Below are 18547 nucleotides of genomic sequence, written 5' to 3' on the forward strand. Positions count from 1 at the left end.
TGGTGCCTTTGGTATGGCACATACTGTTTTTGTTGATTGGGGTCATGTACATGCCCCCAATCTTTACTCGTATGGAGGACCTCACTGGTCCTTTCGGTGAATAACTTTGTCTGTTGAACGGGAGGTCCTCTACTTTGGATTGTAGCTGATTGTAACCAGGATACTCTTCAACTGATTTGGCAGTAGATGTTGCAGACACAGCAGCACAATCAAGAGCCATTTGTCAGGCTGTCCGTGTGGCAGCACAGTGCTTCTGTCCGATGATTTCAAAGATTGGTGTTTTGTTATCTGTTAAATGTTCCCTGAGAACAGTGAGCTTATAATAATTGTTGAAATCATGATTTCTTAGGAGAGCTGCGTAGTTAGCAATGCTCAGTGATAAGGTTGATGAGGGATAGATCTTTCTACCAAAAAGATCTAAGCGTTTGCTCTCTTTGCCTGCTGTGGCATTCTTGTATTGCGGCACTTTAGCCCCCGGTTGTGCTATGTCGACCACCAGGGAATTTGTCTGGGGATGAGAAAAAAGAAAGTTCGTGCCCTTGGCAGGGATGAAATTCTTTTTATTGGCCCTTTTGTTAGTGGGTGAGATGGAGAGTGGGATTTGCCATTTTTCATTGGCCACCTCCATAATGGCCTAATTGATGGACAGTGCAATTTTTGCCCTTTGGAAAGGTTTCAAGCTGTCGTCTTGTTAGTCTTACAGCAGGCCTTAGATGGTGCCAGTGGTTTACTCAGTGCTGGCGGTGCTGTAGTAAGAGGTTGTAGTTCAGGCTCCCGGGATTTTGTTGGTTATGTTCATAGCATTTTCTGATGCAGTCCAAAAATCCAGTGGGAGAGTCTCTCAGATGATATATCCCTTCCCTTATTATGTTCTGCCAGTAGAATAAACAGTTTAGGTCAGGGTGGGCAATAATTTTTTGCCAGGGGCCACTTCGGAAATTTTTGAAGTGGTCCTGGGCTGCACTGGAAGGGGTGGAGCATCAAGTGGAAGGGGGTGGGGACAAGGTATTTCCAGGATCCCCACCCCCAATAAAGATTGGCCTTTGCCCCCACCCTAAGTTCCTTCTATGAGCCATGCCCCAGGCATGGAAGGAGACTTCCTGAACCCCTCTACCCCAAGGCCAATTAGGGCCTGGGGGTGGGGAAGTGCACAAAGCCTCCTCCCACCCTGCCAGGACTATGTGGTGCTTTGAAGCACCAGGCACTGCTCACGGGGTGGGGGCAGAGCGGAGAAGGTCTCCTGCCCTTGGTCTCCTGCCCCCCAGACTCTAAGTGGCCTGGAGGGGGAGCAGCAAGGCCTCCGTGGGCTGGTTCCATCTGCTCGGCAGCCCGGATCCAGCCCACAAAGGCCCTTTTGCCCGTCCCTTGTCTAGGTGAGGATCTGAAGGGCTTTGCTCTAGGTATATAAAAGGAAAGTGCCCTGCGGAAGTTGAGGGGATGCAGTTTTGCTTCTAACTGATTGGTGTGAGGGTTGGGAAGATATACTGGGAGCTGAATGGTCTGATGTATATGGAAAGAAGAGTGTATCTTAGGTAGGATTTCGGGATGAGTATGTAGGGTTACCTTGTCTTTGAAATAAATGGTATCTGGGGGGTCAGCCATTAGCGCCACTATTTCTCCCACACACCTGGCGGAAGTAACGACCACTAGAAAGGCAGTCTTCACCAAAAAGTAAAGCAGGGAGCATGTGGCCATGGGCTTGAATGGTCATTTAGTAAATGTGTTAAGAACCAAGTGCAAATCCCATGGCTCAGCTGTAAGAGCCACGTCGGGGTACAGGGCCTGGAGGCCTTTCAGGAACCATTTCATCACTGGATGGACTAATCGGGTAGCATCGTCTATTTTTGTGTGGAAAGTTGTGATCCCTGCCAGGTGGACTTTAATCGCGCTCCTGGAAAGATAGGATTGTTTTAAGTGCAGGAGATATTGGAGGGAGGAAGGTAACGGGGCCACCTCAAGTGGAATGTTACATGATGTGGCCCATCTGACAAATTGTGACCATTTGTGGGCATATGCATTTTTTGAGTAGACGTAGCCCTGCTATGTAGTAGCACATTCTGTACTTGTTCCAAGCACTGGCGCTCTAACTCTGAAAGCCATCTCGGTACCAGGCTTTGAGGTGAAGCCTGGGTAATTGGGGAGGCTGAATTTGGAGCCCTGTTTGGTATAATAGGTTCAGGCTCTGCGGTAGAGCGATTGGGGGAAATATGGCCATCCAGTTGAGGAAGGACTGCTTGGGCCAAGAAGGGGCTAGAAGTATGATCTTTGCTCTGTCCGTTCTTATTGTGTGTATTGTACTGTGGAGAAAGGGAATGGGGGGGATAGGGGTGGCATGGAGTAAATGATGGCTCTTTTTGAATATCGAGCACCTCCCAGGTATCCTTTTCCTATGCCTGCTCTGAAGCAACCCAGGGGGCACTTCTTGATGGGGTTTGTGGTGAAAAGGTCTCTCTGAGGATAGCCCCAGTGACAGAAGATCGTTGACAGCGCTGTCACTCATCGGTCACTCTGCTCTTGAGGTAGGGTTCTGCTGAGAGCATAGGCTGTGGTATTTAAAATGCCTGGGAAGTCACATGTACTGATAGTAATCCTGTGTTTGAGGCACATTTTCCAGGGGGCAATAGCTTCTGTACATAGGTACATGGAAGCGTGCACTGCCCTGCCTATATATATAGAACATGCATGCATTGCTGTTGATGTAGGCTGACAAGTCTGCCCAAGTAATACTGGTAGGAAGTGATGGCATGCAAGCCTGATCACTCTGAGTTCCAGGACATTTATATAGAGAGTCCTCTCTGTTGGAAGTCATATTTGCTAAGTAACACCATGTAGTTCACTAACCTAAATTATAGGGTGGATGAATGTAGACTTTCCTCTGGAATACATCTAAGCTCTTGCTTTCTTTGTCAGCTGGGGCTGAATGAGGTTGTTGTTGTTTACTCCTCTGATGCGCTGCTTTCACCATCAAAGAATTGTGGGAGTGTAAAAAGGAATTTGGATGACTTAGGAGGAACACAGTGCTTTCTATTCACTCACTTACTCATAGGTGGAATGGTGACTGGGGTCTGCCAGATCATTTTTATGGGGTCCAAGACTGACAAATTTATGGGTGAGGTGATTTTCACCAATAGGGCTGTTTGGAGGATGTTGGTGAGCTTGTGTTGAGTTTGTGACTTCTTCCCTGGTGATGTTGAGGTCAGCTGCCACTCTTTTAAACTGGTCCTGAAAAGTAGTGAAGTCATCAGCTGGCAATGGTGGCATCACTGTGTCATCAGGAGAAGATGATGAATTTGTGTCTGGAGATGTATCCGGTCTTGATTCACAAGATTGTGGGTCCTGCACCTCTTCCTCCATTCTTTGTGGTAATGGAGATTGTGGTGGGAGAGAGGGGGAACAAGTTGTGTATTTTGCTTGTTGGTATGTTTATTTCTAAAATTGTAGGTCCATAGGCTCCAATATTGCCAATAGAGTCATGGCATGGGTTGTGGTAACCATGGGTATGGTCCCTGTGATGGGGCATCGGGGCCCCGCACCCCTTTCAAGGACCCAGGGGGAAGGTCCATGCCAGAATGCCGCATGGTCACTGGCTTGGAGCTGGTAGAAGAGGCGGCCAGCATGGGCAGAGGAGGAGGCGCACTGCTGGCAGCTTTGAGCCCCGGCGCCTGTGCCGAGCATGGGGCAGGTGCGGGGACGCTGGACGCTGTGTCCAATTGTGCAGGGCAGGCTGGCAGGGAAGGACATGAATGGGCAAGAAAGGAGGGCCTGACCCATAAAAAGGGGGAGTTGAGAGCAAAAGGGAGGTGGGAACGAAGAGAAGAAGCGTCAGAAGGAAGCAACCTGGGGCTACAGAGAGAGGGGGGAAGAAGGATCCCTAGGGTGAGAATCACGGGGGAGGAAATGACACAGGGCGGAGATGTTGGCGGGCTGCCGAGTTGAGGCTGTTGGTGCCCCATCAGTCAGGTTGGGGAGAAGGCTCCCCGCCCCTAGGGCCCTGAGTTGGGACTTGGAGAGAGGGTGGTCCTGAGTCCCCCTTCCCCTTAGGGAATTCTATGGCGGTCTGTGAACAGTCCTTGAGTTTGTGAAGTCAAAAAGGGAGTGAGGTGCGGCCCCTGGATGGGATCGGCCCACTCACAGTCCCCAATGTGGGATAGCATTGCCCAAAGGGGATCTAAAGGTAGGATGAGTGGATGCTGCAGAGACCTCCGTGCCAGGTGACAAATGTGAAGCCCCCACAATCGTCATTTTCGTCGCTGGATAGCTCCATGGGCAACGTGCCATGTTTTGGTACCACTGTGGCAGGTGAAGTACTGGTGCCAAGGAATTGAGAATTAAAAGTGGAAGAGACCAGGTGCAGGTCTTTCTGATGTAGGTTCCTCAGTGCCAGGATAGACAGTACTGTTGTAATCTGAACCATAGATGGTACCAATTCCAGGGGTGTGGTTGCTGGTGCCGATGTCTGCTCCAGCGCCACAGTGGTCATGGTATCGACAGCCGTTGCCACAGCACTGTCATCCGGTGCAGATGATTGTTTCGGTGCCTTGTTGGCAGTTCTCTGCACCAACATGGTGACATCCTGGTTGCTCAGTACTGTGCTGGTCCCTGAGCTGTGTGAGGCAGGCATGGTCAGGCCTGTTGCCTCAGTACGGCTTCTGTGCACACCATGTTTGAAAACATTGTGATCAGGGCAGGAGATGCCTGTGGAAGCCAAGGGATTTGTATGTAGCCATTTTGATCTTTTGGTTAGCCTAACTCATGCTAACTGTGAGCCCTAACAACGCAGAGTACAGGGAGAGACAGTTTTCACCTCTCATCTCTCTTGTGCTCGAGATAAGGATAGAATGCTGACTCTAGTGAAGACCTTGAGATAAGGTGGCGTCTGAAGGGCATTGTTATGGAAAGGGGAATAATGGTTTATTGTTATTATATATAAACAGACAGTATATATATTGGCTTCTAATTGTTTGGTATTTGATGATCTGCCTAGCAGCAGCTTCTTCCCTTGCAATATTGCTACGCTGATTATTTTCGGGAATAACAGCATTGTGCAAGAAGGTTTTTCTTGTGCAAGAAGGGGCAAGAGCTTCTTCCACAAAAATGGTGGCTCATATATGCAAATGAGGCTCGGCGATATTCCACGCTTAGCCTCATTTGCATAGCTCTGGCGCAAAATCACGCCAGTGTAGACATAGCCCAGGAGCTGCCCCACAGCAGCCCCTTTACCACCTCTGCCCCAGGGAAAGCAGCAGGAACAGTCAAGTCTCCCCAGCACAGTGAAGAAAAAGGGGTGAGGGAGACCCCCAAGAAGATGGAAGGGGGGTATCTCCCCCTGGCCCTGCCTGGGGCAGGGCAGCAGAGGCCCCCACTCAGCCAGAACCCTCAACAGCTGACTGAGGTGAAGAGGTGGGGGGAGGAAGCTGCCTGCAAACAAAGCAGGTCAAGAGAAGTGGGGGCCTGGCCCAGAATGAGGGTGCACTGAACCCTGCCTGCCACAAGAGCAATAGCCACCCTGCCACATACACACCCCTCCCAAAAAGGAAGAGAAGAGGGGTGCAGGGAAGGAGGGTGTAAAGCAGCCTGAAAGCAGCAGGCTGCAGGAGTTTGCTGGAAGACAGGTACACGGGTAGCTGGGGGAGTTGATTCCTGTACCTGCAATAGGCTGCCAGATGTTCCTGCTCAACTATTAAGACAGGCAGGTACCTGAGATTCATTCAGAGCCCACCTGCAGTAGCAGGCTAATGGGACACCTGCAGCCAATTCTTCGGGCACTTGCAAATTTCTACACAAAGCTCTTAGAGATTCAGCAGAGAAAACCCTCTGGGGCAGGGAAAACTTTCCCAGCTGCCTTGGGGATTTGCACATTCAGTGCCCATTAATGTAACCAAGAATTGTGTGTTCCACACCCTAAAGAAACTTCGAAATCCCTGGCTCCCTATAAACATGAAGGTCACTGAAAGCCAATTTCTGCCCTTTGTGACCAAGGCACAACTACTGCCCAGCACTTACACTGCAGTAAAGAGCTAATTGCCCTGTCCTGTAGCGGGTATAACCACCGTGACTGCTAACACGTCCATGTGCACAGCCACTGCTTTGCCCACCCACACCTCCTACTTGCAGGCCTGACTGAGGAGGAGGGGACAGGACTGGGACCTAAGAAACTCCTCTTTTCTCCTGCTTCGCTTTCCAGTTTTCTTGCAAGCCCCCAGGTCCTGTATGTCAGCGCTCCAAGCCCAGCTTACTGAGTCCCACATGGTGTTAAACTGAGCAATGCTGATCCCCAGGGAATAGTCCAGAATCACATTCCGTCAGGCTCCCCAAGTGAGATCTGAAGGATGAAACCACTTGACATGACTCGGTTCAGACAAAGTCCTAGTTTATTCAGCTCCCTCTTCACCTCCAACCCGGCTCCCATTGCCTGAAACTCCTCCAAACACTGAATCAGAACACCTTAATCCTGATAGCTCTGCATTGGGTTTTGTTTTGAAATCCCTCCCCTCCACCCCCATACCCCCAGCCCTTTTCTTACTTCACCTTTTGCTCTGTGTTGCTTCCAGGAGTAGTAACTAGCCAGGGGGATGAGAACAGCCAGGAGAGCCAGGATCACCCCCAGAGACACCATCCAAGGGTTGACCCTTGGGAAAAACAGTCCTGCAAGAGAAAGTGCCATTGACATTGGGAGCAAATGTAGATAAATCTATGTATTAAGTATATTCACATAATTTCACATGACTTTGCATTGTGCTATTTTGTATTTCATATGACTTGGCATTGTGCCTCTCCATATAACCTTGTAACTTTGTATTAGAATACAAATCCATATAACCTTGTAACTTTGTATTAGAACTCTATATAGAAAACTTGTAGAAAACTGGGTATATAGTTAAAGTGGAAGAAAAATGTCTTTTTTGCTAGGAGTAGAATAAAATCTTCCCCCCACTCTGTAATCAATTGCCCTGTTGAATGAATGAGGTGTGAATGAGTAAGACTTGGGTGCCAAGCACCTCCCGACAGCTACACCAGTTGAAGAGGGGGTGGAAGCCAGGCCCAAGATGTCAAGTGGGCTCAAGAAAGAAGAACAGACATATTGACGGCCTTGGGGATTAGTAGCAGGCACCTTCTTTGGAAAACATCCTCTCTGAACAGCATTGGGACAACATCCAGAGAGAAGCAGCACAAAAGACCAATGGACACAGACCCAGATTTTGAATCTGGGATATATTTGCATGAGAGGGAAGCTGCTATAAAAGTGAGGTGTCTTGCAAAGGACCCCGGGTCTTGTCTTGTCACCATTAGAGCATCAATCCGGATCGGCAAAAGCCCGGCTCCACCCCTCCCGCATCTAACTCACCTGGCCAGTGAAGTTAAGGGGAGCAACTAGTTGGTAACAACAACAAGAAGGAGTGTGCTTGTGTGTGTTAGAGTGCATGAGTGATATATATCATATGCATATGATAAGTATTGATTAATTTATGTATGTTTAATAAAAATGGCGTGTTGCCTTATCCCTCTGAAAAAGATCCCAGGTACTTCTTTTAAGTACAACACAAATACACGCAGCATGAAAGCAGGGCACTGACAGTGGGCTCTCTGTGACTGCTTAAAAGAATCTCCCAGAGAAACACAGAGAGAAGTGTGACACCTTTGTTTTAGAAGCTTCAGGGGGCGGCTGAGTTAGTCTGTTAGGGTATGTCTACACTTGCACCCTCTTTTGAGACAGGGATGCAAATGAAGAAATTTGAAATTGAAAATGAAGCCAGGATTTAAATATCCCGTGCTTCATTTGCATATTCGAGTTATGGCGCTATTTCAGAATAACAGATGCTGTTAAGACGCGGTTATTTCGAGAGAAAACCCTTCTCTTGAAATAACTCTTATTCCTCATACAATGAGGTTTACCAGTTATTTCAGAAGAAGGGTTTTCTCTTGAAATAACCGTGTCTTAACAGCGTGTTATTTCGAAATAGCGCCATAACGCGAATATACAAATGATGCATGGGCTATTTAAATTCCGTCTTCATTTGCAATTTCAAATGTCTTCATATGCATCTCTATTTTGAAATAGGGTGCAAGTATAGACATAACCTTAGAGAAAAATGCAACAAATGGTCTGGTAGCACTTTATAGACTAACAAAACATGTAGATGGGATCATGAGCTTTCATGGGCACATCTGAAGAAGTGGGCTGTGCCCACAAAAGCTCATGATCCCATCTACATGTTTTGTTAGTCTATAAATTGCTACCAGACCATTCGTTGGTTTTTTTTACCTCTGTTTTATTAAGTCAGTGAAACGCCCAGCTTTAGCCTGGTTACTGAATATGGCTCTTTAATGGGAGGGGGTATAGTGGGGCAGAAGACTTTGCTTTGCTACCCCTACCTCCCACTGGTGTCAGTTCAAGCATCCCCTAGGCCAGGGCTAGTCAGTAGATGGACCGTGGCCCAATCTAAACTGCCAGATGCTTCAGAATGGACCTGAAATCTTCATCGTTTACCTATTTGATCTTTTTTATTATTATTTTCTCTGGTGTCTGGATCTTTATTGTACCTTGACCAAGCAATTTGTAATTTACAGATTTCCCCTTCCCTTGGCTACTCTACGTGATCCCAAGGCTGCAGCCAGAACAGACTGACCCTCAGAATCAGAGAGCTGGGACCAGCTTCCTGACACCCCCAACTCTCCTGAGCTCACAGGGACTCAACTACACGAGAGAGAGTGGCCCAAATTGTGTTAATGCTGGATTTTAATAAAAACAAACTTGAGCCCAGAAATTGAGAATAAAAATTCCTCTTCCCAGGGCCTTGGCATGATGGCTGATAAGAGGATCCTTAGCTAAATGATAAGTGGGGTCTATGGAAAACCATAAAAATTACAAGCTGACACTTTAAATACTGAGATGTTTCCTGGGATTGCTTACAGGCTAGGGCCCTGTGCAGGGAGAGCACATCTGGGTCCTCTGAAGTCAGTCTGCGAAGGACCAGCCTAGAGCAAGGTGGTCTGAGTTCTGCTCTTCTGCCTCTGGGAGCAGCCTGCATTTACCTCTGGTGTGTTGGATTCTGGATTCTTACAAATAAAGCAGAGCCGCACTGCACCCTTCCAGGGGGAGTATTTGTGTTTTGTTTTCAACTCTTGTTTTTATGCCATGAACATAACAGTCAAATAACACTGGGCCTATCACAACCAAAGCAGCTGTGAAGCACTTTGGGACCTTAGATGAAAAGTGCTTTACAAATACAACATTTTTCTCTCTCTCTATCTATTTCATTTTAAAAAGTTTTGCCTGTGGGACAAGAGTGATGTCGTTATGTCAGTCCCGTCTCAGCTGCCCTGCTTCCTCCCTGCTGCTCACCCAGGGGGCTATGCAGGAGCCACGTGGCCTTGCCCCTCACTGGTGGGGGGCCCAAACCTCAAAGCCTCCCCTCCCCCGTGCTTGGAGTGAGAGGGCCAGGTTAGCTGTGGCTACGGTCTGGCCCAATTCCCCCAGGGACTGGAGGGAGCGATCTAGGCCAGCCTTGGTCTGGCCCAACTACGCACGCTCCCTCCCCCATCCCACTCTGCAGCCAGAGGGAGGGAGCTGGGCCAGCCATGGCCTGGGTCCAATCCAACCTCCTCCCTCCCTTGCCTGGCAGCCAGAGGGAGGAAGCTAGACCAGCCTAGGTCCATCCCCCTGCCCACCAGCAGCTGGAGGGGTAGAGCCAGGGCTGCCTAGGCCTGGAGAGAGGGGCTAGTGTGCTAGCAAGCAGGGGGCACCACCTCTAGTACTGTTGCATAAATTGCTGGTTTCGTCCCCTTGGAGGCTAGTCTGATTTACCCCAAGAAGAGAGTCACACTTTCAGGCTGGGTCCAACTCAAGTTTATTGGTTGCAACCAAGGTACGGCTAAGGAACTCAATGTTCAAAGCAGAGCCGACCCTGAGCGTTGGCTAAGCATCCTTTTTTATACTTTCTTTAACTTTCTTATCTAACTTGGCACGTCTTGATTTGTTACCTTAGCTTCGTGTTGCCGCGTTATTGGTTAGCATATTTCAACTCTATTCCATTCAGTAACAACCACCAGTATAGCTTACTTAAGCAATAGCAATTAGCAAATTTCCCTAACTCAAGTAATACGTGTACTCCAGTCCTTGAGAAATGGGTCTAAACGGCTAGTTCCCCTTTTTACTACAGCTTCTAAAACATGCGCAATTAGCTAAATGATATGTGCTGTTTCAAGCTTAAGTAATGGAAGGGGGAAGAAGCACACATAGTCTTTACTATATTTTACTACAGTATGTATAAAAAAGTTTTTCCTGCAGGTTGACAGAGTGAGATCATCACGAACCTCTGCAACCCCACCCCCACCCCAGTGTTCCCTCTAAGCTGTGGGGCAGCCCAGCTCCACAGGGGATTAATCAGCCCCGTCCAGTCAGAGGCTCAGGGCTCCAGGCATCCAGCTGACTGACTGAGTGGGGCTGATGAATCCCCTGTGAAGTTGGGCTGCCCTCCTCCCCTTTCTTCAGTTCCTGCTGCCACCCTGCAGCCCCCCTCCTCCCCTTTCCCCAGCAACCAGGGGGAAGAGAGTGCAGCCTGCAAAGTGCCACAGAGGCCTCCCTTGGTGGCTGGGGGGGGAAGGGCACAGGGCCTGCGAGGCCCCAGAACGGTCCTCCCTCCCTCCCTGCAGCTGCGGGGGGGAAAAGCCAGACACAACCTTACCTGGGCCTCCGCCCTTCTCCTACCCTCCCCCCTGCCCGTGGCTGAAGGGAGAGGAAAGAGCCAGGGTCAATGGAGGGGGCAGGGTTGGAAGGGGAGGGTCAGGGATGGGGGAGGCAAAAGCAGGGGCAGCCTCAGGGCCGGGGGAAGGGCCTGGGGTGTGCCCCTTCCCTGGCTGTAGGGGGGGAGCCGTGCCCCTTCTGTGGCCCAACCCCCCCACACACTCCGGCAGCGAGGGACGGAGAGAGCCAAGTCTGGCCCAGCTTTCGGAGGGGCCTGATGACGGGAAGGGAAAGAGAGCCAGGGCAGGCCAGGACTGCCATGTCTCGGCCTGGCCCTCCTTGGAGGCCAGGGAGTGGTGTTGGGGCTGCCTATCCCCAGCGGGGGATGGCGAGCATATGAAGCATACCTAGTATTATTATAGAGATAAAATATTCATTTGGTTTCAGCCAGGTTATTTGTCAGATAACAGTAAATAAAATCTAAAAATTAAGACATTCTTAGGTAAGATTTTGTTTCGGCTTATTATAGTCCTGAACTTTTACTGCTGGTATTTTCAGATTTTAGTGATGCTGAGACCATAACCAGGGCTCTCTTCCACTCTTTGGGAAAAATGACTTTTAGACAGATAATCATAAACATTCAGGGCTTGTCTAGGCTACTGAAGTTTTGAAAGAGGATATGCAAATTCTGCAGGAATTCTTCCAATCTCACTTTCAAAAGCAGAGCTTCAAAAGTGAAAGTAGTCTGGATGTGTTTTTTTCTGCAATCCCCCTTTTTTGAAAAAACGTGTGAACCTCATTATTTGAGGAAGAGCGGCTTTTCAAAAAAGAGGGGAGGGTGGCTGAAAGAAACACGTCCAAACTACTTTCATTTTCTAAAGCACCGCTTTCTAAAGTGAGATTGGAAGAAGATATGCAAATTCCTGCAGAATTTGCATATCTTCTTTCGAAACTTCGGCATAGTCTAGACATAGCCTCAGCACCCAGCAGTTCACATTGAGAACAAAGGAGAATTCACACACCAGGACTGTTTCTAGAAGGGTACAGGGCCCAGTATAATTCCCAGCTCTGCCTCCCCCACCTCTTTCCCCTCCACCCTGCCCTACCCCCATTCCACTCCCTGAGTGACACCAGGAGCTAGGCAGTTGGAGCAGAGCGGGTCTGGTTTCACTGCCACCAGTCCCTGCATTGCAAAGGCCCCATGGCAACGTGAAGTGTGGGGGGACCCCCCAATGCACAAGGCCTGGAGTGACTAACCTGAATAGTCTAATGGATGGGATGGCTCTGCTCACCCCACCCTACTCCAATGGCTGGTCTGTAGGGACAGTTAGTGCACAGCAGGCTGGAAGTAAAAGTACTTCTCACCAGCTTTCTGTGCACAGACTGCCGTGCACTGATACGTCCCTACTGTGCTTTGCTCTGTTCTGCTTTCAAAGCAGAGGAGACTGAAGCTCACTGCGGAACTGTTAGTGCCCACGGTAGGGTCCACACAGCCAGGGTGTGTCTACACCACAGAGTTTTGTTGGAAAAATGGCCGTTTTTCTGACAAAACTTGAGCAATGTCCACACTGCAATTGCGTTCATCGGCAAGAAAATTGAAAGAACAGGGTTGTTGTTTTTTTTGCAGTATTGGCAATCCTCATTCTATGAGGAAGAAGCCTTTTTGTGAAAAAGCTCTTTTGGAAAAAGGTGTGTGTGGATGGGGAAGAGGGAAAGAAGAGGCAAGAGGAAAAAGCACAGGTGCCCTGGTGGCCACTCCGTCCATAGCAATCGCAGCTGAACTGCAAGATAGTGTCCATTCAGTGTGGATGCTCCCTGCCAAAAAAGCAGATCACTTTTTGATGTACTCTGGCAGTGTGGACATTCGCTTTTGCAAGAAGTTTTTTCAAAAGATCTCTTCCAGAAAGCTTCTTCCAAAAGAAGCCAGCACTGTAGGCATAGCCCCAGACAGTGCCTGGCAGGCTAATGAGAGGCAGATTTACACCCCAGCTTGCCACCAATTAACTGTTCCTGTGCACAAGGCCAGATGCTGCTCACTTTGCAGCAGAGTCCACTGGAAACCCCACACCCCCACTCTTAAGCCAACAGTGACAGCTTGCAGCTATACTGGCCTCACTGCAGCAAAGGAGAATCGACTCCACAGCCTGAGAAGAACGATGAGGGCTGAGTGGAGCTGAGCTGTTATGAAAACGTGGCCTACGGCGTCCCTGCTTGGAAGGTGCTAAACACTCTCAGCCCCTGCTGGAGTCAAAGAGACTGAAGGTTGCTCAGGACTTTCCAAGAAGTATTCAGCACATTGCAGTCTCAGGCTAATATGAGACCCAATGATAAATTCTGTCTGCCCATGTCAGCAGCATCTCATACACATGCAGCACAGACGGGCACTGACCTGCTATGGAAATTGTTGATTCCCTCTCCTGGTCGAGTCGGGGGTTCCAGACATGGCAGGAAACTTTCTGGTTGGACTCTTCTCTTAGAACAATGGCAAACTCTGTCTGAAACAGGTCACTGGCCTCGGGGGATATTTTTTCAGAGGCTGATGGTAAGGGCTGCCCCTGGAGATCTCTCCACTGGACTTCAGGCTGCGGGTACCATCCAGATGATCGACACACCACCCGGATCCCTCCATCCTGGTGTCCCTCCACCAAGACGTCAGGAGCAGAGCCCAAAGCTACAGAAGAAATAAATGAAGGTATGACAATCCTACAGTGTACAGTAACAACCTCAACTGTGCCCTTCCATGGTATGTCTACACTACAAAGTTAGTTCAAACTAACGTACGTTAGTTCGAACTAACTCTCATAGGCGCTACACTAGCGCTTAGTTCGAACTAGGTAATCCTCATTCCACGAGGATTAAGCCTAGTTCGAACTTACTAGTTCGAATTAAGGGCTGTGTAGACCCTTAATTCGAACTAGTGGAAGGCTAGCCCTCCCCAGGTTTCCCTGGTGGCCACTCTGGCCAACGCCAGGGAAAATCTTCTCCCTCCCAGCCCCGGACCCCTTAAAGGGGCACGGGCTGGCTACGGTGCCTGTGTCAGGTGCAAGCCTGCCAGCACCCAGCCAGCAGACCCTGCACCTGGCACGGATCAAGCCACCCACCCGATGCCCCCCAGCCCACCCCCTCTTCCCGGGATCAGGCTGGCGGCTCCCAGGAGCTTGCCCGGGACCGCAAGAGGCGGGCACCCGCCTGGGCTAGTGCGGACATCGTGGATCTCGTCCACGACCTCCGCACTAGGCACAGGAAAGTGGCCAGATAGGGCAGGAGAGGTGTGCATGAAAATCATGGTGGTCCACTTAGACCCCTGACCCTGAGCCCTGAGCTTACAATGGCCGTACTGGGTCAGACCAAAGGTCCATCTAGCCCAGTAGCCTGTCTGCCGACAGTGGCCAACCCTAGGGACCCTGGAGGGGATGGACCAAAGACAGTGACCAAGCCATTTGTCTCGTGCCATCCCTCTCCAGTCTTCCACAAACCTTGGGCAGGGACACCACTCCTACCCCCTGGCTAATACCACTCCATGGACCCAACCTCCATGACTTGATCTCACTTCCCTTTAACCTCTGTTCTAGTTGTAGCCTTCACAGCCTCCTGCAGCAAGGAGTTCCACAGGTTAACTATTTGCTTTGGGAACAACAACTTTCTCTTACTAGTTTGAAGCCTGCTACCCATTCCTTTCCTTTGGTGTCCTCTAGTCCTTCTTTATGGGAACTCATGAAGAACTTTTCTGTATGCACCCTCTCCACCCAACTCCTGCTTTTAGAGACCTCTATCCTGTCCCCCCTCCGTCTCCTCTTTTCTAAGCTGAAAAGTCCCAGTCTCTTTAGCCTCTCTTCATATGGGACCTGTTCCCAACCCCTGATCATTGTAGTTGCCCTCCCCTCTCCCACCCTCTCTCTTCCCCTCTCCCACCTCCTTTTCCCAGTCTCCCCCAGTTTTGTTAAATAAAGACAGATTCTATTTTTGAACACAATTGTCCTTTATTTTGTACATCAGGAAGAGGGGCTAGGGAAGGGTAAGTGGAAGGAGGTGAGGGAGGAATGGGGTACGAGCCCCCGATGGGGAGGACTGGGCTGGCTCTGCGGGCTTCTGGGGGTGGAAGCTCTCCTGCAGCCCCCCAATTGCCCCCTCTCCCCAGATGGCAGCCTGCAGCAAGTGCAGCCGGGCTGATGGCCGAGTGGTGTGATGTGCCCAGTGTGGGTACTCCGGCCACTCCAAGCCAGGACTGGTTTTCAAGCGGGGCACCCCTGAGAACTGTCTGTCCGGGGTGGGGGCCGGGTCCCTTTAAGCACAGCCCTCGGCTAGCCTGAGACAGCATCTCCACGCTCTAAGTCCTCCTCTGATGCCCTGCCGGCACTGCTTCCGGCCATCCTTAAGCCGGCCATCCATCAGGGTCCACTTAACGTGGACATGCTAGTTCGCATTAGCAAAATGCTAATTCGAATTAGTTTTTAGTTCTAGACGCGTTAGTTCGAATTAGCTTAGTTCGAATTAACTAATTCGAACTAAGTTAGTTCGAATTAGCGCTGTAGTGTAGACGTACCCCCAGAGTGCAGGAATGAATAGTCAATACACCTCAGGCCAGTGAGGGGTTGCCAGAGGGTGTGGGGGAAAAGGGAATGGATGGACAGGCCTGCAACTGGTGATGGAAATTTGCCTGGAACAGAAGTGGGAGTTCCAGAGGTGATGAGCCCAGTTCCGTGTGCAGCTCAGGCTATGTGACCAATTAAAGGTGTGGCTCACCAGTAAGCTGCAGCCTGTGGTGTGTGCCCCAGAACTGTGGGGCAGACAAGAACTACAAGTTGTGGGGAACTGTGATGCAGGTGGAGAAAGAGACAGACACACCAGTCTCCTCTCACATCCTTAAAATAGTGATAGAAATGTAGCCGTGTTAGTCTGGTATAGCTGAAACAAAATACAGGAGGGTATGTCTACACTACAGAGTTAGTTCGAACTAACTTAGTTCGAATTAGTTAATTCGAACTAAGCTAATTCAAACTAACGCGTCTAGAACTAAAAACTAGTTCGAATTAGCGTTTTTCTAATTCGAACTAGCATGTCCACATTGACATGGGTTTAAGGCTGGCCGGAAGCAGTGCCAGCAGGGCATCAGAGAAGGACTTAGAGCGTGGAGATGCTGTCTCAGGCTAGCCGAGGGCTGCGCTTAAAGGGACCCGACCCCCACCCCGGACAGACAGAGGCTACAGAGACTGGGACTGTTCAGCTTAGAAAAGAGGAGATGGAGCGGGGACAGGATAGAGGTCTCTAAAAGCAGGGGTTGTGTGGAGAGGGTGCATTCAGAAAAGTTCTTCATGAGTTCCCATAAAGAAGGACTAGAGGACACCAAAGGAAAGGAATGGGTAGCAGGCTTCAAACTAGTAAGAGAAAGTTGTTGTTCCCAAAGCAAATAGTTAACCTGTGGAACTCCTTGCTGCAGGAGGCTGTGAAGGCTACAACTAGAACAGAGGTTAAAGGGAAGTGAGATCAAGTCATGGAGGTTGGGTCCATGGAGTAGTCTTAGCCGGGGGTAGGAGTGGTGTCCCTGCCCAAAGTTTGTGGAAGACTGGAGAGGGATGGCACGAGACAAATGGCTTGGTCACTGTCTTTGGTCCATCCCCTCCAGGGTCCCTAGGGTTGGCCGCTGTTGGCAGACAGGCTACTGGGCTAGATGGACCTTTGGTCTGACCCAGGACGGCCATTGTAAGCTCAGGGCTCAGGGTCAGGGGTCTCAGTGGACCCCCTTGATTTTCATGCACACCTGCTCCTGGGTGGCCAGGCTGGCAGCTCTCCTGCCCTAGACGGCCACTTTCCTGTGCCTAGTGCGGAGATCGTGGACGAGGTCCACGATGTCCGCACTAGCCCAGGAAGGTGCCCGCCTCTTGCGGTCCAGGGCAAGTTCCCGGGAGCTGCCATCGGGTGGGTGGCTCTGTGCCATGCCAGGTGCAGGGTCTGCTGGCTGGGTGCTGGCAGGCTTGCACCTGGCACGGGCACCGTAGCCAGCCTGTGCCCCTTTAAGGGATCCGGGGCCTGAAGGGGGGCAATAGAGTTTCCCTGGCGTTGGCCAGAGTGGCCACCAGGGAAAGCTGGGGAGGGCTAGCCTCCCACTAGTTCAAATTAAGGGGCTACACACCCCTTAATTCGAACTAGTAAGTTCGAACTAGGCTTAATCCTCGTAAAATGAGGTTTTCCTAGTTCGAACTAAGCGCTCCGCTAGTTCGATTTAAATTCGAACTAGTGGAGCGCTAGTGTAGCGCCTATGAATGTTAGTTCGAACTAACGTCCATTAGTTCAAACTAACATTGTAGTGTAGACATACCCGGACTGTGTAGCACTTTAAAGACTAAGAAGATGGTTTATTAGATGATGAGCTTTCGTGGGCCAGACCCACTTCCTCAGATCAAATACTGGAAGAAAATAGTCACAACCATATATACCAAAGGATACAATTAAAAAAAAGTGAACATATATGAAAAGGACAAATCACATTTCAGAACAGAAGGGGGATGCGGGGGGGGGGGGGAGAAGGAAGGTAAATATCTGTGAGTTAATGATATTAGAGGTGATAATTGGGGAAGCTATCTTTGTAATGGGTAAGGTAGTTGGTGTCTTTGTTGAGTCCCTCTCCCCCCCCCCCCCCCCCCCCCGGTGAAGAGTGTCAAATTTTAGCATGAATGACAGTTCAGAGGATTCCCTTTCAAGTGCAGATTTGAAAGTGTTCTGGAGTAGGATGCAGGTAATCAGGTCGTTGAGACAGTGTCCTTTCTGGTTGAAATGGCAAGAAACTGTTTTTTCTTTGTGATCCTGTCTGATATCTGTTTTGTGGGCATTGATCCTTTGGCGAAGTGTTTGAGACGTCTGTCCAATGTACATAGCAGACGGACACTTTCGGCACATGATAGCATAAATTATATTTCTGGATGCGCAGGAATATGTGTTGTTGATCTTATAACTCACTTGGTTAGGTTCAATAATGGTATCAGCAGAGTGAATAAGTAGTAGTTGAAGTTTATAAATGCTTGGTGGAGATCCTGAAGTTTCTGGTCTCTGTCAGTGGGATTAGAGCAGATGTTGCAAACCTACACCCCACCATTAACCTCAGCCTGGACCATTCTACACGAGAGATCCATTTCCTAGACACCACAGTACAAATCAACAATGGAAAATTAGACACCACCCTCTACAGAAAACCCACCAACTCAAACAGTTACCTACATACTGCCAGCTCCCATCCAGCACACACCATACGATCCATCATCTATAGCTAAGCCCTTTGATACAACTGCATCTGCTCTAATCCCACTGACAGAGACCAGAAGCTTCAGGATCTCCACCAAGCATTTATAAACCTCAACTACCCACCTGGAGAAATAAAAAAGCAAATTGAAAGAGCCAAACGAATACCTAGAAACCATCTACTACAAGACAGACCCAAGAAAACCAACAATAGAACACCACTTGTCATCACCTACAGCCCCCAACTTAAACCTGTCCAACACATTATCAATAAACTACAGCCTATACTGGAACAGGATACTAAACTCCAAGAGGCTCTGGGAGACAGACCCATAGTCTCCTATAGACAACCACCTAACCTCAAGATGATTCTTACCAACAACCACAGGACATACCACACTAATACCAACCCTGCTACCTTCCCTTGCAACAAACCCCGTTGCCAGCTTTGTTCACATATTCACTCTGCTGATCAAGAATACATATTCCTGCGCATCCAGAAATATAATTTATGCTATCATGTGTCGAAAGTGTCCGTCTGCTATGTACATTGGACAAACATCTCAGACACTTCGCCAAAGGATTAATGCCCACAAAACAGATATCAGACAGGATCACAAAGAAAAAACA

The 18547-nt window shown here is 49.4% G+C and overlaps 1 protein-coding gene across 1 annotated transcript in view; it reads right to left on the minus strand.

The window, feature by feature from the left end:
• LOC102451427 (butyrophilin subfamily 1 member A1-like) overlaps positions 1-18547 on the minus strand; it is a 43747-nt gene that overhangs the window by 15788 nt on the left and 9412 nt on the right. Inside the window, exons 4-5 of the mRNA XM_089771104.1 lie at positions 13074-13355; positions 6529-6645 (exon numbers count right to left, since the gene is read on the minus strand). Coding sequence (XP_089627230.1) covers positions 6529-6645; positions 13074-13355 — 399 coding nt within the window. The remainder of the gene's footprint in view (positions 1-6528; positions 6646-13073; positions 13356-18547) is intronic.

Source organism: Pelodiscus sinensis, chromosome 19 (genome assembly GCF_052426305.1).
Source record: "Pelodiscus sinensis isolate ZL-2025 chromosome 19, ASM5242630v1, whole genome shotgun sequence".
In the NCBI taxonomy this organism is placed as follows: domain Eukaryota; kingdom Metazoa; phylum Chordata; order Testudines; family Trionychidae; genus Pelodiscus; species Pelodiscus sinensis.